General features: G+C 40.9%; 1 protein-coding gene across 1 annotated transcript in view; it reads right to left on the bottom strand.

Moving 5' to 3' along the window:
- Positions 1-17,293: 17,293 nt before the first annotated feature.
- GPAT3 (glycerol-3-phosphate acyltransferase 3) overlaps positions 17,294-24,854 on the bottom strand; it is a 64,553-nt gene continuing 56,992 nt past the window's right edge. Inside the window, exon 13 of the mRNA XM_068975171.1 lies at positions 17,294-18,456. Coding sequence (XP_068831272.1) covers positions 18,345-18,456 — 112 coding nt within the window. The 3' untranslated portion in view covers positions 17,294-18,344. The remainder of the gene's footprint in view (positions 18,457-24,854) is intronic.

Below are 24,854 nucleotides of genomic sequence, written 5' to 3'. Positions count from 1 at the left end.
TGCGCCGTGATCGGGGGCAGGCCCAGTGTGGCTGAGACACTGTGAGCACACACCAGTGTTATTTGTTTGCAGCATCCCTCCCTCCCCACAGCACGACTGAACAAGTGACCCTAAAAAAAAGTGTCCACCACTGTCCCCCTTGTGTCAGGGCAGATATCAGACACTGAAGAGACCAGCAAACAGAAGAAGCTAAAACAGAGGGAACCACCTTGGAAGTGACAGGTGCAATAGATTAAAACCCTGTCCTTAGTACCGACTACATAGGAAGGGGCCTATAGATCTTGAGAAATATAAGCCAGACCAAGGAACTATCCGAAAATGAACTGACCCCACACTGCCCACAACAACACCAGAGAAAGTCCTAGATATATCTTTACTATTTTTACGATCATTCTTTTTGTTTGTTTTTCTTCTTTTCTTTCTCTTTTTTTTCACATTTTTTAATTTTTAAGTTCTCTATTTCTTCTTTAATTTTCATTTTTATAACCTACTATTACTTTTCAACAAAAAAGACCCTATTTTTAAAGCAAACTTCATATATATAAATTTTTTTTAATGATTCTTGTGACTTTGTTTTTTTTCTTCTTCTTCTTCTTTTCTTTAATACTGTATTTTTGAAAATCCAACCTCTACTCTAGATTTTTAATCTTTGCTTTTTGGTATTTGTTATCAATTTTGTACCTTCAAAAACCCAAGCTGCAGTACCCATTTTTACTTGAGAGTGAGATTACTGGCTTGACTGCTCTCTCCCCCTTTGGACTCTCCTTTTTCTCCACCAGGTCGCCTCTGTCTCCTCCCTCCCCCTTCTCTTCTCTACCCAACTCTGTGAATCTCTGTGTGTTCCAGAGGGTGGAGAACACTTAGGGAACTGATTACTGGCTGGATCTGTCTCTCCCCTTTTCATTCCCCACTTTTATTCTCCTGGCCACCTATGTCTCCTTCCTCCCTCTCCTCTTCTCTGTATAACTCCATGAACATCTCTGAGTGGTCCAGACTGTGGAGCGTACATAAGGAAGTGATTATTGGCTAGCTTGCTCTCTCCTCTTTTGATTCCACCTCATCTCATTCAGGTCACCTATAACTCACCCTTCCCTCTTCTCTTCTCCATGTAACTCTGTGAACCTCTCCAGATGTCCCTCAATGTGGGGAAACTTTTCATCTTTAACCTAGATGTTTTATCAATGGTGTGGTATAGAAGAAGAAGTCTTGGGACTACTGTAAGAATAAAACTGAAAACCAGAAGCAGGAGGCTTAAGTCCAAATCCTGAGAACATCAGAGAACTCCTGACTCCAGGGAACATTAATCGATAGGAGCTCATCAAATGCCTCCATGCCTACACTGAAACCAAGCACCACCCAAGGGCCAATAAGATCCAGAGCAAGACATACCATGCAAATTATCCAGCAACACAGGAACACAGTCCTGAGCTTCAATATACAGGCAGCTCAAAGTTACTCCAAAACGACTGACATCTCATAACTCATTACTGGACACTTCATTGCACTCCAGAGAGAAGAAATCCAGCTCCACCCACCAGAACACCAACACAAGCTTCCCTAACCAAGAAACCTTGACAAGCCACTGATACAACCCCACCGACAGTGAGGAAACTCCATAATAAAGAGAACTCCACAAACTGCCAGAATACAGAAAGGCCACCCCAAATGCAGCAATATAAACAAGATGAAGAGACAGAGGAATACCCAGCAGGTAAAGGAACAGGATAAATGCACACCAAATCAAACAAAAGAGGAAGAGATAGGGAATCTACCTGATAAAGAATTCCAAATAATGATAGTGAAAATGATCCAAAATCTTGAAAACAAAATGGAATCACAGATAAATAGCCTGGAGACAAGGATTGAGAAGATACAAGAAAGGATTAACAAGGACCTAGAAGAAATAAAAAAAGAGTCAATATATAATGAATAATGCAATAAATGAGATCAGAAACACTCTGGAGGCAACAAATAGTAGAATAGGATTAGTGAAGTAGAAGATAGAATGGTAGAAACAAATGAATCAGAGAGGAAAAAAGAAAAATGAATTAAAAGAAATGAAGACAATCTCAGAGACCTCTGGGACAATGTTAAACGCCCCAACATTCGAATTACAGGAGTCCCAGAAGAAGAAGACAAAAAGAAAAACCATGAGAAAATATTTGAGGAGATAATAGTTGAAAACTTCCCTAAAATGGAGAAGGAAATAATCACCCAAGTCCAAGAAACACAGAGAGTCCCAAACAGGATAAACCCAAGGCGAAACATCCTAAGACACATATTAATCAAATTAACAAAGATCAAACACAAAGAACAAATATTAAAAGCAGCAAGGGAAAAACAACAAATAACATACAAGGGGATTCCCATAAGGATAACAGCTGATCTTTCAATAGAAACTCTTCAGGCCAGGAGGGAATGGCAAGACATACTCAAAGTGATGAAAGAAAATACAGCCCAGATTACTGTACCCAGCAAGAATCTCACTCAAATATGAAGGAGAAATCAAAAGCTTTACAGACAAGCAAAAGCTGAGAGAATTCAGCACCACCAAACCAGCTCTTCAACAAATGCTAAAGGATTTTCTCTAGACAGGAAACACAAAAAGAGTGTATAAACCCAAACCCAAAACAACAAAGTAAATGGCAATGGAATCATACTTATCAATAATTACCTTAAACGTAAATGGGTTGAATGCCCCAACCAAAAGACAAAGACTGGCTGAATGGATACAAAAACAAGACCTCTATATATGTTTTCTACAAGAGACCCACCTCAAAACAAGGGACACATACAGACTGAAAGTGAAGGGCTGGAAAAAGATATTCCACACAAATAGAGACCAAAAGAAAGCAGGAGTACCAATACTCATATCAGATAAAATAGACTTTAAAACAAAGGCTGTGTAAAGAGACAAAGAAGGATACTACATAATGATCAAAGGATCAATCCAAGAAGATACAAAAATTGAAAATATATATGCACCCAACATAGGAGCACTGCAATATGTAAGACGAATGCTAACAAGTATGAAAGGGGAAATTAACAATAACACAATAATAGTGGGAGACTTTAATACCCCACTCACACCTATGGATAGATCAACTAAACAGAAAATTAACAAAGAAACGCAAACTTTAAATGATACAATAGACCAGTTAGACCTAATTGATATCTATAGGACATTTCACCCCAAAACAATCAATTTCACCTTTTTCTCAAGTGCTCATGGAACCTTCTCCAGGAAAGATCACATATCCTGGGCCGTAAGTCTAGACTTGATAAATTTAAAAAAAAATGAAATCATTCCAAGCATCTTTTCTGACCATAATGCAGTGAGATTAGATATCAATTACAGGAGAAAAACTATTAAAAATTCTAGCATATGGAGGCTGAACAACACACTTCTGAATAACCAACAAATCACAGAAGAAATCAAAATATGCATAGAAATTAATGAAAATGAAAACACAACAACCCAAAACCTGTGGGACACTATAAAAGCAGTGCTAAGGGGAGGGTTCATAGCAATACAGGCATACCTCAAGAAACAAGAAAAACGTCAAATAAATAACTTAACTATACACCTAAAGCAACTAGAAAAGGAAGAAATGGAGAACCCCAGGGTTACTAGAAGGAAAGAAATCTTAAAAATTAGGGCAGAAATAAATGCAAAAGAAACAAAAGAGACCTTAGCAAAAATCAACAAAGCCAAAAGCTGGTTCTTTGAGAGGATAAATAAAATTGACAGACCATTAGCCAGACTCATCAAGAAACAAAGGGAGAAAAATCAAATCAATAAAATTAGAAATGAAAATGGAGAGATCACAACAGACAACACAGAAATACAAAGGATCATAAGAGACTATTATCAGCAATTATATGCCAATAAAATGGACAACGTGGAAGAAATGGACAAATTCTTAGACAAGTACAACTTTCCAAAACTGAACCAGGAAGAAATAGAAAATCTTAACAGACACATAACAAGCATGGAAATTGAAACTGTAATCAGAAATCTTCCAGCAAACAAAAGCCCAGGTCCAGACAGCTTCACAGCTGAATTCTACCAAAAATTTAGAGAAGAGCTAACACCTATCCTACTCAAACTCTTCCAGAAAGTTGCAGAGGAAGGTAAACTTGCAAACTCATTCTATGAGGCCACTATCACCCTAATACCAAAACCTGACAAAGATGCCACAAAAAAAGAAAACTACAGGCCAATATCACTGATGAACATAGATGCAAAAACCCTTAACAAAATTCTAGCAATCAGAATCCAACAACACATTAAAAAGATCATACACCATGACCAAGTGGGCTTTTTTATCCCAGGGATGCAAGGATTCTTCAATATCCATAAATCAATCAATGTAATTCACCACATTAAAAAATTGAAAAATAAAAGCCATATGATTATCTCAATAGATGCAGAGAAAGCCTTTGACAAAACAACATCCATTTATGATAAAAAACTCTCCAGAAAGCAGGAATAGAAGTATCATACCTCAACATAATAAAAGCTATATATGACAAATCAACAGCAAACATTATCCTCACTGGTGAAAAACTGAAAGCATTTCCCCTAAAGTCAGGAACAAGACAAGGGTGCCCACTTTCACCACTACTATTCAACATAGTTCTGGAAGTTTTGGCCACAGCAATCAGAGAAGAAAAAGAAATAGATGGAATCCAAATTGGAAAAGAAGAAGTAAAACTCTCACTGTTTGCAGATGACATGATCCTCTACATAGAAAACCCTAAAGACTCCACCAGAAAATTACTAGAGCTAATCAATGAATATAGAAATGTTGAAGGATATAAAATCAACACACAGAACTCCCTTGCATTCCTATACATTAATAATGAAAAAGTAGAAAAAGAAATTAAGGAAGCAATTCCATTCACCATTGCAATGAAAAGAATAAAATACTTAGGAATATATCTACCTAAAGAAACTAAAGACCTATATATAGAAAACTATAAAACACTGGTGAAAGAAATCATAGAGGACACTAATAGATGGAGAAATATACCATGTTCATGGATTGGAAGAATCAATATAGTGAAAATGAGTATACTACCCAAAGCAACATATAGATTCAATGCAATCCCTATCAAGCTACCAGCAGTATTTTTCACAGAGGTAGAACAAATAATTTCACAATTTGTATGGAAATACCAAAAAACTGGAATAGCCAAAGCAATCTTGAGAAAGAAGAATGGAACTGGAGGAATCAACATGCCCGACTTCAGGCTCTACTACAAAGCCACAGTCATCAAGACAGTATGGTACTGGCACAAAGACAGAAAGATAGATCAATGGAACAAAATAGAAAGCCCAGAGATAAATCCACACACCTATGGCCACCTTATCTTCCACAAAGGAGGCAAGAATATACAATGGATTAAAGACAATCTCTTTAACAAGTGGTGCTGGGAAAATTGGTCAACCACTTGTAAAAGAATGAAACTAGAACACTTTCTAACACCATACACAAAAATAAACTCAAAATGGATTAAAGATCTAAATGTAAGACTAGAAAGTATAAAACTCCTAGAGGAGAACATAGGCAAAACACTCTCCGACATAAATCACAGCAGGATCCTCTATGACCCACCTCCCAGAATACTGGAAATAAAAGCAAAAATAAACAAACGGGACCTAATTAAAATTAAAAGCTTCTGCACAACAAAGGTAACTATAAGCAAGGTGAAAAGACAGCCTTCAGAATGGGAGAAAATAATAGCAAATGAAGCAACTGACAAAGAACTAATCTCAAAAATATACAAGCAACTCATGCAGTTCAATTCCAGAAAAATAAATGACCCCATCAAAAAATGGGCCAAAGAACTAGACATTTCTCCAAAGAAGACATACAGATAGCTAACAAACACATGAAAAGATGCTCAACGTCACTCATTATCAGAGAAATGCAAATCAAGACCACATTGAGGTACCATTTCACACCAGTCAGAATGGCTGTGATCTAAAAGTCTACAAGCAATAAATGCTGGAGAGGGTGTGGAGAAAAGGGAACCCTCTTACACTGTTGGTGGGAATGCAAACTAGTACAGCCACTATGGAGAACAGTGTGGAGATTCCTTAAAAAACTGGAAATAGAACTGTCTTATGACCCAGCAATCCCACTGCTGGGCATACACACCGAGGAAACCAGAATTGAAAGAGACACATGTACCCCAATGTTCATCACAGCACTGTTTATACTAGCCAGGACATGAAAGCAACCTAAATGTCCATTAGCTAATAAATGGATAAGAAAGCTGTGGTACATAAACACAATGGAGTATTACTCAGCCATTAAAAAGAATACATTTGAATCAGTTCTGATGAGGTGGGTGAAACTGGAGCCTATTATACAGAGTGAAGTAAGTCAGAAAGAAAAACACCAATACAGTATACTAACACATATATATGGAATTTAGAAAGTTGGTAATGATAACCCTGTATGTGAGACAGCAAAAGAGACACAGATGTATAGAACAGGCTTTTGGACTCTGTGGGAGAGGGAGAGGGTGGGATGAGTTGGGAGAATGGCATTGAAACATGTATAATATCATGTAAGAAATGAATCGCCAGTCTAGGTTTGATGAAGGATACAGGATGCTTGGGGCTGGTGCACTGGGATGACCCAGAGAGATGGTATAGGGAGGGAGGTGGGAGAGGGGTTCAGGATTGGGAACTCATGTACACCCATGGCGGATTCATGTTGATGTATGGCAAAACCAATACAGTATTGTAAAGTAAAATAAAGTTTAAAAAAATAATAAAAAATTAAAATCTTTAAAAAAAAAAGACTTTAAAAGTGATCCACATCAAAAAAAAAAAAAAAGAATTTATGCAAGAAAATGACCCAATTATTTAGAGTGAAAGTTTAAGTGCTCCTTGTTTAGTCATGTCCATCTCTTTGCAACCCCATGGACTGTAGTCTACCAGGCTCCTCCATCCATGGGATTCTCTGGGCAAGAATACTAGAGTGGGTTGCATTCCCTTCTCCAGGGGATCTTCCTGAACCAAGGCTTGAACCTGGGTCTCCTGCATTGCAGGCAGATTCTTTACCATCTGAACTACCAGGGATCTTTAAATATGTACACTTCTCTAAGTATAATTTAAAGAAACACGTAAGATTGAAAGTAAAGATTGAAAAAAAGATACTCTGCAACCATAACCAGTGCCCCTGCTGTCCCCTCCTCAAAATACAAAAAATTGGAATGGCTCTCCCACCTCCCCTTTCTGTGCTTCTCCCTTTCCTGAACCATCCGGTCTTAAGGCCACAGGTGGTGCAGTGTAAGGCGGCCCCCATGTGAGGGTCGGAAGGCTGAGGGGCGGGGACCAAAGCAGGAGTCAAAACTTGCACAGGGGGCGGAGCTGTCCATGGAGGAAGGAACCACAGGGCTCATTTCACGGGCAAGTGACAAGATTCCATTATGATTATAAAGGATCATAATCCTTCATTAGGATGCCATTTGGTGATCTGCGGTCACCAAATTGACTCTTTTTGAGAAAAGAGCAGAAGCAGGTTAATCCAATGAAAAATTCTTACTGTAGCCCAGGTGAGAGATAATGATGGTTCTGTCTCAGGTAGCATTAATAACAGGAGAGAAAGAGTAAATGGCTCTAAAAATAAGAACAGGAAACAGTTCGCAGACAAACAGTTCTGTGGTTATAAACAACCCTTTCCTACTGAGACTTTTGTTTTGTTTTTGTTTAGGAGGGGGGTGGGGTGGGGGAAAGGAGGGCGTGGCGTACCAGGTGCACATAGGAAACGGAGGAATCCATTCATCTGCATTTTCCCTAATTTCATCAGAGAGCACTTACCCTCCAGAGATGGCTCAAATGTCCTCCCTTCCACACGCCCTCTCATCCCCTGCATTAACCACTTCTTCAGACTCCTCTGTGCGCCTGGGCCAAAAAAAAAAAACAAACAAACAACGGTCTTGCCACTTCCTCTTGTGGTTAGTGATGCTTGTTTTCACTTCCAGATTTGAAGCTCCTGTGGTGCAGACTCCTATCTTGGGCAGCACAGGGTCTCCGTACTAGCAGAGTCAGAATCATCGTCTGCATTACCTAAAGTATGTGCAAAATACCTAAACAAAACCACTGTTTAATAAGAGCATTTTCCAGGGCTTCCCTGGTGGTCCAGTGGTTACGAATCCACCTGCCAATGCAGGAGACATGGGTTCCATTCTTGTTCTGGGAAGATCCCACATGCCGCAGGGCAACTAAGCCCACGCCACAACTACTGAACCTGTGCTCCACAATAAGAGAAGCCACCACAATGAGAAACCCTCACACCACAGCTAGAGTAGCCTCCACTCACCACAGCTGGAGAAAGAAAGCCCACAGGCAGCAACAAAGACCCAACATAGCCAAAAATAAATAATTAAGTAAATAAGTAAATTAGTGGGTTTTTTTTAAAAAAGCATTTCCCAAAGAGAGGTATTAAACCAAGGGATTTATTGGTTAAAGCCACAGCATCTCATTCATCACTCCACTCATTAACCAAATTACTGTAGAACCTCCTGGGTAAGACAGGGTTTCAAAGTCGTTCCTCTATCCCATCCTAAACAAAATTCTGGCTCTTCAAGGACAACCTCAAAACCTGCCTTGAAAACAACCAGCATGGAAAATTCTTTCCAGTTAGGAAGTCTGGAACTCTCACTTATACCCAATTTAGCAACAATTGGGCTCAATGGTAAAGAATCTGCCTGTAACACAGGAGACATAGAATGCAGGAAGCATGGGTTCGGTCTCTGGATCAGGAAGATCCCCTTGAGAAGGAAATGGCAAAACACTTCAGTATTCTTGCCTTGGAAATCTCATGAACAGAGGAGTCTGGGCGTGGGGGGGGGGGCGGGCGGCAGCTGAGGGAGGGGGGCAGCTACAGTCTATGGGGCTGCAACAGAGTCAGACACGACTGAGCAATTAAACAAGATGTCAGGGTTGCCAGCATGAGAAGATGGTTGCTATAATAAGCAGGTCTTAACCAAGGTCAAATGTTCAGTCCACTTGGCAATGTTGACTGTCAGGTGTGCATTCCATAGAGATTAGGCTCACTCTCTTCTCCCTGTTACAGAGCTCCATTGAGTTGACACTATACTGTAGCTATAAGAAGAGTATAATTTTCTGTAAACTCTTCTTAAAATTATGCTAAAGAATGCATAGGCATTTACTATCCTAGGCTTATTAACAACAAAAAGTTAAAGATCATATCGAATCCCTTGTGATGGTTTTGTCCAGACATGTGCCTTGATTTTTTGCTTTTCAGCTGCTACTGTGGATTTCTGTAAGCCCAGTAACTTTGTCATTCCTTGTCATTGCTATGTTCTTGGACCAGGCACACATAGCAGGCACCAAGTATGTGTTTTACTTTATAAAGCTAGAGAAACAGCCATTTGAAGGCTTTCCCAAGAAAGCTATCATTCCTAATTGGTTTGTATAACTGGCAAGAATGTATCTTAAGTGAAGGGATATACTTTTGAAAGCATCTCCAAAAAAATTAAATTCACTTATTTTTAAAAGTAGTATCATATTTCACCTTCCAAGGAGACTGACTTTTTGGTCCCCGTCTTCCAGGCATCCCACACCCTAATCACAGCTTAGAGCTCAACGGGATTCACGGTATTTCAGCTCAGCAAGACAGGGCATAAATATTCTATTTTAAAAGCTGTTTGGGGGCATCTTTTCCAAGAAACCATTGAGTAGCCAGAACTGCTGTATGCTTCCTACAACAGCAGGGGGCACCCATCAAGGAGATTTTTGACCCCCGTGAAGAGCAATCAAAGGGCTTTGATGGGACTTCGGTCCACGTTGACTCAGACCATAGGCAGTCAGAGAACTTGTCATTCAACCAAAAATTCAGAAAATACCACTGCAGCTGCTTTCAGCTGCCATCATGCCATTAGGTTATCATATGCAATGTGACTGTTAAGAATCTCAGAGCTTTCCCTGTGTTGGTCTGTATCTTCCTTTTTATCACTTCATCTTACAAAAAAAAAAAAAAACCTTCAGCACAGTACTTAATTCGTAAATTAAGTTCTAATCCTAAAGGAAGCGCTCTGCTCTTTATATTAAAATAATGACTCAGAAACTTTTTAGAAAGCTGTTTCTTTCTAGAACTCTTATTTCCACCAACATGTACCCATCCTCTTTTTATATGATAAAAGAAAACTATTTTGACTGCTTCCATTAACTAGCAATGGCACCCACTCCAGTATTCTTGCCTGGAGAATCTCCATGGACAGAGAAGCCTGGTGGGCTACAGTCTGTGGGGTTGAAAAGAATCATATACGACTGAGCGACTAAGCACAGCACAGCACGTTAACTAGCAAGGTACTCACACCAAAGACTGAAGGAAGATACATTACCTCGGCAGATAAGCAGACTGGAGAGGCCAGCTGTTGGCCTTCACCTTGAGGGTGTTGGCTGAGCCAAGAAAGCTTAAGCAGTGGTTTCCAGAGCTTCAGGGACCGTAAAGGCTGAGCCCAGAAGAATCAATGCTTTCAAACTGGGGTGTCGGAGAAGACTCTTGAGAGTCCCTTGAACACCAAGATCAAACCAATCAATTCTAAAGGAAATCAATCCTGAATATTCATTGCAAGGATTGATGCTGAACTGTAGCTCTAATACTTTGGCCACCTGAGGTGAAGAGTTGTCTCACTGGAAAAGGCCTGATGCTGGGAAAGACTGAGGGCAAGAGAAGAAGGGGGCGGCAGAGGATGAGATGGTTGGATGGCATCACCAACTCAGTGGACATTGGTTTGAGCAAACTCTGGGAGATAGTTGAGGACAGGGAAGTCTGGTGTGCTGCAGTCCACAGGATCACAGTTGGACACAACTGAGCAACCACAACAACAAGGACCTAAGGGACCAGATAGAAAGTTGAAGACCAGCCCAAGGTGAGAAGTCTAACTAGAAACTCTTTCCTTGAAGGGTGAGATCTCATAGGACCACATCTTTTAAGTAAAGAGAAAGAAGAAATTACCCATCCTTCACTCCCAGATGCCAGCCCAATAAATTGCCTGTCAAACCTTAGTGCTAAGTGAAAGGGAAAAATAATTTCCCCCTAAGGATTTAAAACCACTTGGCAATTGAAAGAAAAGAATTAGTCATAAACATAACAATATGGACGAATCTCAAAAACATTAGGCAGAGAATTCAAAACCACCAGATGACCTCATTTGGGTTGACAAGCCACACTCTCACTATATACATGGTTCAATAAATCTCAAGCTAGTCAGTTTGTATAAAGTGGTGCCAGGCTGACTGTACCCTAGAACAGAGGTAGGCAAACCATTCCAGGTGAAGGGCCAGAGAGTAAATATTTTAGGCATTGTGGGTGATCCGGTCACTGTTGCAACTGCTCAGCTCTGCAGTTGTAGCACAGAAGCAAACAGACAGTGAGTGAACAAACAGGTGTGGCTATCTTCCAATAAAATCTTACAAAATTTTAAAAAATATTGCACAAAGGTCCAGCCTATGGGCTATAGTTTGCTTATCCTTGATCTGAAGGCCTGAAGCTTGAAGATAAAAATTCCAAAGATGACATCATCATGAAAACTCTCTAAACACACAAGAAATGACTCCCTTAATGGGAAGCCACAGCGGGGGAAAAAAAAAAGACTCAGACTCAAGAAAGATGTAAGACTTTGGAATAGGTGGAAAAACATACAAAATCTATATGTATACGATGCTCCAAAACTTACTAAAGAGTAAGCACTCTTGAAAAAGAATCACACACACAAGGAACTATATTCAATATCTTATAATAACTTAGAAAAGAATCTGAAACAAATGGACATATATAGATGCAGATATAGATATGTGAACAACTGAATCACTTAGCTATACACCTGAAACTAACACATTATAAATCAACTACACTGCAATTTAGACAAAGAAATAAAAGAACAAATAAATGTATATGCAAAACAGAAATAGACTAACAGGTATAGAAAACAAATTAGTGATTACCAATGGGGAGAGGAAAGGAGGAAGGACAAACTGACGGCATGGAATGAAGAGACACAAACTACTATGTTTAAAACAGACAAGCAACAAGGATAAGCACATCTTGTAATAATTTTTAATGGAGTATAATCTGTGAAAATACTGAATCACTATGCTGTAAAACTGAAATGAATATAAAACTATATTTTAATAAAAAAATATTAAACACTGTGATTTTAAGCAATACACCCTTTAAAGAATTATATTTTAAAATCTTTAATAAAATACCTTGCAGCCTCATAAAAAATAAAAAGAATCAAATATAACTCATAAAAATGAAAACTATAAGAACTGAAATTAAAGACTCAATGAAAGGACTGTTGCTGCTAAGTCGCTTCAGTCGTGTCCGACTCTGTGCAACCCCATAGACGGCAGCCCACCAGGCTCCCCCATCCCTGGGATTTTCCAGGCAAGAACATTGGAGTGGGTTGCCATTTCCTTCTCCAATGCATGAAAGTGAAAGTGAAGTCACTGAGTCGTGTCCAACTCTCAGTGACCCCATGGACTGCAGCACACCAGGCTCCTCCGTCCATGGGATTTTCCAGGCAAGAGTACTGGAGTGGGGTGCCATTGCCTTCTCCAGAAAGAAGTCTAGGTAGAGGCAAAGAAACGGCAGGTATAAAAAAGAGAGGTTAAGAGACATACAGGATAGAGTGAGAAAGTCTAGCACTTGCTTAATCAGACTTCTAAAAAGACAGGAGAGGGCAAGTGGGACAGAAACATTATGGAAAGGAGTATCTGAGAATTGATGGAAAATACTAAACCACAGATGAGAAGTCAAGTCACAAGCAAGACAGATAACAAGAGACTCACACTGAGTACATCCCAGCAAAGTGGTAAAAGAACAAAAACAAATCACCTTAAATATGCTCAAAGAAACACTACCTTCAAAGAGGTAATAATCATGCCTCATAGCTGACTTCTCAGTAGCAACTATGGGATGATCCTTAACGTCTTTAGAGAAAAATATCTTGATATGAACATAAACTTCTACATCTAGCAAAAACTTTCAAGAATGTATACAAAATAAATAAACATTCAGAAAAACAAAAACTGAATTTGCCACCAAGAGACTCTCAATCAGAAAAGTGATCCCACATGGACGGACTGAGATAAAAGAGGTAAGGAATAACAAAGTAGTCAACATATGGGTAAACACTGACTATATAAAATTACAAAAAAGATTATGATGGCAACAATGATTATGATATTTTGTGATTTATAAGTAATTTAAATGCATAATAGCATATAAATTGAAAGAAGGAATGAATGACTGGAATTCTAAGTCCCTGTTTCACTCATGAGTATAAGGATAGTGATCAGTTTTAGACGCTGGTAAATATGCAAGTTGAAATTTATAAAGTAACCACAGACGAAAACAAGACCATTAAACCCCAATTTAAGTACAGAAAATGGAAAAAGAAATAAACCCCAAACAGGGCAAGAAGGAGAGAGAGAGCTATTTTTAAAAATGTAAGAAAGAAAACAGGGCTTCCCTGGTGGCTCAGTGGTAAAAAAAAAAAACTCGCCTGCCGATGTAGAAGATTTGGAGTCAATCCCTAGTCTAGGAAGATCCCCTGGAGAAGGAAACGGTAACCCACTCTGGTATTCTTGCCTGGAAAATCCCATGGACAGAGGAGCCTGGCGGGCTACGATCCATGGGGTTGCAGAAGAGTTGGACACGACTTAGTGACAAAACAACAAACAACAAGAAAGCACAAAATAATATTTAAAATAAAATTCAAATATGTTACTAAATGTAAATGTTGCTTTCATGTAGTGTTGATAGTGTAATTTATGTAAAAGGGTACAAACTTTTTGAAAATGTATGGCTGTTTCAATGCTAAAGTTGAAATGCTTATACCCTATCCTAGAACCATCCTAATTCCTACTACACATCCAACTAGAGAAACTCCTAAGCATGTCTACCAAGAGATACACAAGCATGTCTCAATACACTAAAAAGAACCCTACTGTCTACTGACTATAAATGGAATAACAGTGAATTTTTCATACCTTCCAGGATACAGTCATGTTCTACTTCTTGGCTTGGTAACAAATATGCCAATAACAAAGTACCTGTTTTTATCGTTGCCCTTAAAAGTATACCTGCACATAAATGCACACACATATATTTGTGTGTGCTCTAGAATTTCACAATAAATAAAAAGACAAATGAGAATCAGAGCAGTAATTGGTCTAAGGCTGAAAAGCTGATTAGTGCTACAGTCACAATTAGAAAATGTCTTTATGACTCTTTATCTCATCCTAACCATACTGCCTCTTGAGAAATCTGTATGCAGGTCAGGAAGCAACAGTTAGAACCGGACATGGAACAACAGACTGGTTCCAAATAGGAAAAGGAGTACGTCAAGGCTGTATATTGTCACCCTGCTTATTTAACTTCCACACAGAGTGCATCATGAGAAACGCTGGGCTGGAAGAAACACAAGCTGGAATCAAGATTGCCGGGAGAAATATCAATCACCTCAGATATGCAGATGACACCACCCTTATGGCAGAAAGTGAAGAGGAACTCAAAAGCCTCTTGATGAAAGTGAAAGTGGAGAATGAAAAAGTTGACTTAAAGCTCAACATTCAGAAAACGAAGATCATGGCATCCAGTCCCATCACTTCATGGGAAATAGATGGGAAAATAGTGGAAACAGTGTCAGACTTTATCTTTTTGGGCTCCAAAATCACTGCAGATGGTGATTGCAGCCATGAAATTAAAAGACGCTTACTTCTTGGAAGGAAAGTAATGACCAACCTAGATAGCATATTCAAAAGCAGAGACATTACTTTGCCAACTAAGGTCCATCTAATCAAGGCTATGGTTTTTCCAGTGGTCATGTATGGATGTGAGAGTTGGACTGTGAAGAAGGCTGAGCACCAAAGAATTGATGTTTTTGAACTGTGGTGTTGGAGAAGACTCTTGATGGTCCCTTGGACTGCAAGGAGATCCAACCAGTCCATTCTGAAGGAGATCAGCTCTGGGATTTCTTTGGAAGGAATGATGCTAAAGCTGAAACTCCAGTACTTTGGCCACCTCATGCAAAGAGCTGACTCACTGGAAAAGACTGATGCTGGGAGGGTTTGGGGGCAGGAGAAGGGGACGAGAGAGGAGGAGATGGCTGGATGGCATCACTGACTCGATGGACGTGAGTCTGAGTGAACTCTGGGAGTTGGTGATGGACAGGGAGGCCTGGCGTGCTGCAATTCATGGGGTTGCAAAGAGTCGGACACGACTGAGCGACTGAACTGAACCAAACCGAACCATTACTCCAAAAAATAACATCAAATACCAGTAGCATCAATCCATTGGAACCCAGTATTCGAAAAAAAAAACAAGAACAAAAACAAAAAGCAAGCATACAGCTTTTGTCAAGTTCCTAACAGGGTCCCTTGTTTTCACACCTTATCCTCCCTGTGGTCTCCTATCATAAGCCACTAGACCCAGCAAGAAACAGGTTAGATCTGCAGTACCACACTTAAAAAAGTATCATATTTTAGAAACAGCTACTGAGACCAACTCTGGTCCAGAGGCGGCCCTCATAACCCCAGTACGTTATCTGTAGTCACGATAAACCAACAGTCCTTCTTGTGTATTTCCAGATATCAATAGAATGCCTGAAATACAGCATGTGCAAATCACCAAGTCGACTAGACTTTGGCAAGTCTGCCTCTACTAGAAAACTTTCCTCACCACTGTTCTTTGCACCAGGCTGTGATTCAGGACTGTTTCCCCTATGCTCTGAGGATTATCTGCTGATTCAGACGTGGCTGCTCATCGAATCCCAATATGTGCCAGAATGTGTCAGAAACCCTTGGTGTTCTTGAAACCCAGTGTCTATAAAGGTCACCAAGACAACAAAGGGTAGGAATAAAAAAGGGCCATCACAAGACTCAATGAAAGGGTTAGATGAAAGGGCTTATCTAATGGGATTTTTTTCTACCAAATCCTGCTTACCCTTCATATACCAATAGTTACAGAAGTCCAAGGAATTCTGAACTCTGGGCACAATATTTCTAAACTGGGGATAATATATAAAGAAAGGCACGTTAAAAAAAAAAAAAAGGTGTTCTAGGGAACATAAGGTAAATCTGAGCAGTATTTGCTTTCTAAAAACATGTTTTCAGTAATAGTGTAATTCCTAAAACAACTTGAAAACTAGTTGTGTAAGTCAAAAACTTATAAGACAAAAAAAAAGAAAAAATAAAAAAAAGAAGAGAAAAAGAAAAAAAAACTTATAAGACAAAGGTTCTGGTGCTCTGTGATGACCTATAGGGGTGGAATGGTGGGGGGTGGCTGCGGGTTTTGCAGAGGAGAGAGGCTCAAGGGAGGGGATGTATTTATACATATAGTCGATTCACCGTGTACAGCAGAAACCAAGACAACACTGTAAAGCAATTATATTCTGATAAAAAAACAGCCTTCGATTTTCTAGTGAATATGTGATAGCATTATTGCTTTCATGGTGCCCCTGGAAAGATACGTATTATCAGTATCCAAACAAAGCAACTGTTAGTTGTTCTCCCAACTTTTCTGAGAATTGACCTAATGAATAAAATGAGTTTATTAATTCAAGCTGTACTGAATATGACAAGCAAAAAGAAAAGGAAATCTTCTGAGAAAAAAAGAGTCACTGCAACATACAAATTCACTGATTTGAGGTCAAAGCTTACCATCCAGGAGAGTTTTTTGGGGGGCAAAGGTTAAAGCAAGAACCAAGGCAAAAGATGGGGGGAAGTGAGAAGAGAAGGCTAGCTGACCGTGATGGTCACCTGTTCACAAATTTTGGGATCAAATCCACGTAGCTTGATGAGAATACACACTAATAGGGCTGGGGCAGGCCTGTCTCAAGTTAAGAGAGAAGGGCCTGCGTTCATTTGCAAAACAACCGAAGTCTATGTTTTGCACAAGACAAGGTCCAAGAGTCAGAGTCCAGACAAACTTAGCTTAAAAAAAAAAAAAAAGAGGAAAAAAACACACCAAAACCAACGGTCCATGTTTCTCATTTTCCAGCCGTTGCAATCTGATAAAATCTAACTATGTCACTGAAATGAGGAAATAAACAATCCTTGATTGTAATATGAAAAAATTTAACTTACTCAAAATCAAAAGGAGGCAAGAGAGTTGAGGTATGGAGAAAATAACACAACACACGTTTAGAAATATAGAATTCATTTATATTCACCGTAAGACAGTGTCACATTTTGTACACGGTTCCCAGAAGAGAAATAACACTCTGACGGCACTATATTGCTATCAACACTGTTTATGCTGCACAGTCGGGAAACACTGATTTTCCCCTTTAAAAGATTTAAGGCTCAGATTCCAAAAGGTAATTTTACCTCTTATTTTCCTGTTTAAGAAAATGGGAAGTTCTGAACTAAAGGACAAAGCGGTGATGGGGGAGGAACAGCAACACCCACTTCACTCACAACACCCCCACCTCTATTGGTGGTGGCTGTCAGAGGCTCTTCCTCTTTGAAATGTGTTTGGTGACATGAATCAAACAAATCAGCAGATGGGAGAGGCGTCAGGTAGAGATCTTTACTATAGAAACATGGAAAACTAAAAGCTTTATCACCAGTTGCTGGCTAACATAGGTCTATTTGAAAGTCACCTACATATAAATAAGCACTCACTATAATGTAGATTCACTTTTCTTTGGTAAAGCTCACCAAATAGGATGTCTCTTCTAACACGCCAGTAAAAAATATTTAATTTCCTTTCAACTTTCAGATCAAGGGGCCACAAAGCTGTCCTTTCTCCTAAAGATTGTCTTCCATTTTTCTTTTCAGCCTTGTAGCAGAACAAAACCATGAGAGCCATTTGAACCTAATGTGCAATCCTTGTTTAAGTGATTAAGGAAAGTGGGAAGGGAAGGGCGTGTGAAAACGAATCATGAACAAAGTTTGGAGTATTTTGTTGAGAACTGCCCTCTCAATGAGTTCCAAACACAATGAGTTTCCAAAGTGTTTTAGAAGAATTTTTTCCAGTACAAATATTTCATTCAATCCACAAGGCCACAGTCATGTCACAAAAGGCAGAATCAGTTCAAACTCAGTACACTGCTTTTCAGTTCATGCGGCTAATGCTGTACCAACAAAAGCCAAAAAGGGCACCGTGGGTTCTGCCTCTGGCATGAGGAGGTAGAGACAACCATCCTGCAGAAAGGTTAACAATTAAAAAAAAAGAAAAGTAAAACAAAACAACACACTCCCTTCCTCCCCTCGCCAAAAAAAAAAAAACAATCTCCACCCCGTTCCATCTCTAAGGACTAGCTCTGGAAAGCATGGATGGCATTCAGTCCAATTCCGACTTGAGAGATCCGTTGCCCACAATCATTTTGCTGTAATTCTTCTGCTGCTCTTCCTTAAAGGTGTCCTTCACCTTGGCTCTCTTCAGTCCTCCATCCCTGAGAACAGAAAGACACATCAATACTCCCAGCAATGACTTCAAAGGGTTACCTCCTCATACATGCTGCACAGTGCCATGGCGCTAAGCAGATGCTCAGAGAGGAGGCAAAGTACCATGGATTCGGAAGCAGAAAGACCCAGATTTCAGTTTCTGCTCTATCGCTTAACCAGACCTGCGTTACTTAAAAGAAAGGAACAATCTCTTTGATGTTTGGTAAGAATTAAGCACAATTTCAAAAGCAGAGACATTACTTTGCCAACAAAGGTCCGTCTAGTCAAGGCTATGGTTTTTCCTGTGGTCATGTATGGATGTGAGAGTTGGACTGTGAAGAAAGCTGAGTGCTGAAGAATTGATGCTTTTGAACTGTGGTGTTGGAGAAGACTCTTGAGAGTCCCTTGGACTGCAAGGAGATCTAACCAGTCCATCCTGAAGCAGATCAGTCCTGGGTGTTCTTTGGAAGGAATGATGCTAAAGCTGAAACTCCAGTACTCTGGCCACCTCATGCGAAGAGCTGACTCATTGGAAAAGACTCTGATGCTGGGAGGGATTGGGGGCAGGAGGAGAAGGGGACGACCCAGGATGAGATGGCTGGATGGCATCACGGACTCGATGGACATGAGTTTGAGTGAACTCCGGGAGTTGGTGATGGACAGGGAGGCCTGGTGTTCTACAATTCATGGGGTCGCAAAGAGTCAGACACGACTGAGCAACTGAACTGAACTGAACTGAACTGAAGCACAATTTCACTGCTCAGTTTCTTTTTAGAAGTTAGGGCTGCTATCTTCCATATTTGGATGCTATATTAAAACTCAGACTGTTTATCTTTTTCCCCAGGGAAAGCCAAGTACTAGATTTTTTCATCTAAATCAGCCTATGTGTATGTTAGTCGCTCAGTCATGTCCGACTCTTTGCAACCCCACGGACTGTAGCCCACCAGGCTCCTCTGTCCATGGGATTCTCCAGGCAAGAACACTGGAGTGGGTTGCCATTTCCTTCTCCAGGGGATCTTCCCGACCCAGGTTTCAAACCCAGGTCTCCTGCATTCCAGGCGGATACTTTACTATCTGAGTTACTGGGCTTCCCTGGTCTCACTATAAATACACATATAAGAAATGATGAAGGTGCTATGTGTGGGGATGGGCATGGGGTAAATTCCTCAACAAGAAATCTGCTCATGATTCAAATCTAATCCTGTGTCTAACAAGTCATGTTTTGATTCAAAGTGCTCTATTGTAAGTATTGATAATCTTCCATATTCCAAAAGAGACTAAAAATAAATAAAACAAGCAACAAAAACATAAATGGTATTTAACCAATCACAGTGCCTATGTAAGCAGCATTCCTTAATTCAGAGCCTATGAATCTTTGAACTCTCTCCGGGGTGGTAAAAATCACACCTGCCAAAGTTAAAAGGATTGTGTATGTCTTTCTTCCTTTTGACAATACAAAGAAACAACATGTTGGAAGACCTGGAAGAAGACTGGATTATCTGGATCCACTCTCTCCTAATCTCACACTTTAGATTTTAATTCCCAGGAGACCATGGACCAAGAAAGTGCTTACTTTATACTCTGCCTGTTTAATTTTAACCCAGCTAAGTACGAATGTTTACCAAGTGCTCTCTAATGATGATGGGTGTTTCACAGGTTAGCCAGTGAACTCAATGCCGTGAAGACAGAACTTGACCTACAAACAGAAGACAGCCTGAGTACACTGTAACATTCAGGCCTCTAGAGTCAAAACTAAGACATGGTCCACCACGAAGTCCTCAACTTTAAAACTGGACTTTGGCCCACAAATCTTCCAGGGGGTCAGCTGTAGGAAATTTCCATGAAATAAGGTTAGAAGTTGTCATGAGACCTCCAGAATGTCCACAAGAGCCTCTTTTATCCACAGGAGATGCTTCTCCCTATACACAGCATTTAGGGGCTTCCCTGGTACCACTCAACATCTGCTCAAGGACAGATGTTGGTTAACTGACCTGTTGCCTGTTTTGGCTGCTCAAGGAGAGACGTTGCTAATTGACTTGCTGCCTGTTTGGGCCTGGACATCAGAAAAGGAGGAATGGCCTTTCCTCTGGCTCTCCCTCCCTTTCTTAGTTCTTACTCTTCAGAATTCACATAAAAGCAATGTGTGTGGTGCTTAGTGGCTCAATCAAGTCCAATTCTTTGTGACCCCGTGGACTGTAGCCCACCAGGCTTCTCTGTCCGTGGGGATTCTCCAGGCAAGAATACTGGAGTGGGTTGCCATCCCCTCCTCCAGGGGATCTTTCCAACCCAGGGATCAAACCCAGGTCTCCCACATTGCAGGTGGATTCTTTACTGTCTGAGCCACCAGGAAAGCCCAAGAATCCTGGAGTGGGTAGCCTATCCCATCTCCAGGGGATCTTCCCAACACAGGAATCGAACCGGGGTCTCCTGCATTTGTAGGCAGATTCTTTACCAGCTGAGTTACCAATTCAGTTCAGTCGCTCAGTCATGTCCGACTCTTTGTGACCCCATGGACTGCAGCACGCCCAGCTTCTCTGTCCATTGCCAATTCCCAGAGCTTACTCAAACTCATGTCCATCGAGTTGGTGATGCCATCCAGCTTGGTTGGCAAGAACTAAGAAAGGGAGGGAGGGCCAGAGGAAAGGCCATTCCTCCTTTTTTGGGGTCCAGGCCAAAACAGGCAACAAATCACTTTAGCGACATCTGTCCTTGAAAATCCTGAGCATCTCCCTTCTAAAGAAAGTAAAAGTGAAGTCACTCAGTGAGGTCCAACTCTTTGCGATCCCATGGGCTGTAGCCTACCAGGTTCCTCCATCCATTTCCCTCTCCAGGGGATCTTCCTGCCCCAGGGATAGAACCTGAGTCTCCCGCATTGCAGGCAGATGCTTTACCATCTGAGCCACTGCTCTAAGCACTCCAACTGTGACTCATCACCCCCTAGAGACTTCAAAGCTTTATTCAATTCCCCTTTGCAATGGGAGATCTTAGTTCTTAAGGAGGGCAGCAGCTGAATATAAAAGCCAGTTTAAGATGATGCAATTGAGGACTTCCCTCGTGATCCAGTGGTTAAGAATCTACCTGTCAATGCAAGGGACACAGGTTAGGTCCCTGGTCTGGGAGGATCCCACATACTGAGGGGCAACTAAGCCATGCACTGAACTACTGAGCCCATGTGCTGCAACTACTGAAGCCTGTGCGCCTAACGCCCATCCTCTGTCTCAACTACAGATTGGCACTTGCCAAGAGCATTTGCCACTGGCTGGAAGAAGCACAAGCTGGAACCAAGATCGCCGGGAGAAATCTCAGTAACCTCAGATATGCAGATGACACCACCCTTAAGGCAGAAAATGAAGAGGAACTAAAAAGCCTCTTGATGAAAGTGAAAGAGGAGAGTGAAAAAGTTGGCTTAAAGCTCAACATTCAGAAAACGAAGATCATGGCATCCGGTCCCATCACTTCATGGGAAATAGACGGGGAAACAGTGGAAAGAGTGTCAGACTTTATTTTATGGGGCTACAAAATCACTGCAGATGGTGACTGCAGCCATGAAATTAAAAGACGCTTACTCCTTGGAAGGAAAGTTATGACCAACCTAGATAGCATATTGAAAAGCAGAGACATTACTTTGCCAACAAAGGTCCGTCTAGTCAAGGCTATGGTGTTTCCAGTGGTCATGTATGGATGCGAGAGTTGGACTGTGAAGCAAGCTGAGAGCCGAAGAATTGATGCTTTTGAACTGTGGTGTTGGAGAAGACTCTTGAGAGTCCCTTGGACTGCAAGGAGATCCAACCAGTCCATTCTAAAGGAGATCAGTCCTGGGTGTTCTTTGGAAGGACTGATGTTAAAGCTGAAACTCCAGTGCTTTGGCCACCTCATGCGAAGAGCTGAGTCATTGGAAAATACTCTGATGCTGGGAGGGATTGGGGGCAGGAGAAGGGGACGACAGAGGATGAGATGGCTGGATGGCACCACCGACTCGATGGACATGGGTTTGGATGAACTCTGGGAGTTGGTGATGGACAGGGACGCCTGGTGTGCTGCAATTCATGGGGTCGCAAGAGTCGGACACGACTGAGTGACTGAACTGAAGTGAACAACAAGAGCATTTGCCATCTGCCTCTGAGGAGCCTGAACCCTGTGCTGCTGCAGCTGTTGACACTCAACAACCCCTGAGGGAGTTTAGGGTGGACAGTGAGGCACTCTGTGCTCCATGGAATCTGACAGAACAGGCCTTTAGATAGTTAGATATTTTCAGGAACTGATTTCATGATCCCAATCTTCGCATCTCTTCCTATCTAGAAAATCTAAAAGTCCCTTCATGATGACATCAGCTCTTCATGACGGGCAGGAAGCCTTTCGTAAAGTGCTTGATTCACCAAAATCTTATATATTGACCTTCCCCCCACTACCTCTTTGGAGTAGTCTCGGAGCAGTCTGAGGTACTGTCTCCTGGGCTACAGTCCTCATTTCACCCTAAATAAAACTTAACTTGCAACTCTCACGTAGTGCATCTTTTTAAATTGACATCTGCAACAAGAGAAGCCACTGCAATGAGAAATTCATGCCCCGTTACTAGAGAGACCCCCTACTTACCACAACTAAAGAAAGCCCACCTGCGGCAATGAGCCAGAAGAGCCCAAAATAAATAAATTTTAAAAATAGTTACCTAATAATTTTTAAAAAGATGTTTCAATTAAGTTCTCATTTAATCTGGGGGCGGGGGGGAGGGAAGAATCTAGACATGTTAATTCATACCCAACAGATGAATGACAAATACAACCAGAAAGGCAGTGAACTTATTTTCTTTTAAAAGAAGAGTCTAGGTAATTAAAAGTAACTTTTTTGTTATAAAACTGCAGATAGCCTGATAAAAGGCAATTTTAAAACTATGAGGATCATTTCTGCCATTCTGTTCAAGCCAATCTGGCTGAGGACAGTCTGTCCTGGAGCTAACTCCCTTAGGCTCTTTTTGTTTCTCAAGGCTTTCTTCCTTTTCTTGGTATCTGAGGCTACAGATCCAAAGCGCTAAGCTTTTCATAAGGGCTTCAGGGCAGGAACAGGGTTAGGATATCAAATAAAAGGAAGAGGGATAAAGAATAAAAAACAATGGACGAGGAAGAGGAAGCCAGTTATACATATGAACATGGGTCACTAAGACATCTGTAAACTGGAGCATTGGTAAGTCTGTTCATTTCGTGATGGCAGTGATAAGGATAGAATAGGGTACTTGTACAGGTAGTTGTAAAGGTCCCAGCAGGGGACTATAGATAGATACAGAATCCGAGGAAACTTTGGGAGACTGATTGCTCAAGAAAGGTCCATCTAGTCAAAGTTATGGTTTTTCCAGTAGTCATGTACAGATATGAGAGTTGAACCATAAAGAAGGCTGAGCACCAAAGAACTGATGCTTTCAAATTGTGGTGCTAGAAAAGACTCGTAAGAGTCCCTTGGACTGCAGGAGATCAAACCAGTCAATCCTAAAGGAAATCAACCCTGAATATGCCCCAATACTTTGGTCACCTGATGCAAAGAGCTGACTCATTGGAAAAAACCCTCATGCTGGGAAAGACTGAGGGCAGGAGAAGAAGGGGATGACAGAGAATGAGATTGTTGGTTGGCATCGCCAACTCAATGGACATGAGTTTGAGCAAATTCTGGGAGATAGGGAGGGACAGGGAAGCCTGGAGTGCTGCAGCCTGTGGGATCACAAAGAGTCAGACATGCGGAGGGACTAAACAACAACGGGTAGTTGTAAAGGTCTCAGTATGGGACTATAGATAGAGAAACGTAGGAAATTTGGGGAGACCACTGTAAGTTAAAGATTGCTCAAGAAAATATGGGATTATCATGGAATGAAGCAGGCTTGTTTTGCTATAAAGCCATAAATAAAAAGCATGAGACATTCCCCAGGTCATTAGGTGAAAGGAAAACATTACCATCCTTCTACTGATTTGAATAAGCTATGATAGTCCCCGTTTGACCTCGTAGGGTCAGACACTCTCCTGCCCAATACAAAGGAGGCGCTAATGATGTAAGCCTGACCTCTACTCAGAGAAGACAGTCTTTTCCTCTCCCTCCTTTTCCTTTGATTATAAAATTGTAGACCACTTAAATTGTGGGACAGGCAACCCGCCCGTTTGCATTTCCTCAACTGTCCTATAGTAACATATCTACTTTTTGCCTCTTACTGAATTTCCTCTGCACTGAGACACAAAGTACCTGAGCCTCAGTAACCCCAGACATCAGGTGAGTGATTCTAGTTAAGACCGTGGGCTCAAGCCCCAATCTAGGTTTAGGCGGGGTTCAAGTCCCAGCCACATGGACTGAAGTCCCACTCTGGGTCACCTGGTTTCAGTAGGATGTCTGCAATTTAGTTTCACATATTCCAGTTTAGAGAGTATAATAA

Source organism: Capricornis sumatraensis, chromosome 7 (assembly GCF_032405125.1).
Source record: "Capricornis sumatraensis isolate serow.1 chromosome 7, serow.2, whole genome shotgun sequence".
Classification (NCBI taxonomy): domain Eukaryota; kingdom Metazoa; phylum Chordata; class Mammalia; order Artiodactyla; family Bovidae; genus Capricornis; species Capricornis sumatraensis.
The sequence above is the reverse complement of the archived record's forward strand: the minus strand, read 5'-3'. Positions and strand labels throughout refer to the sequence as shown.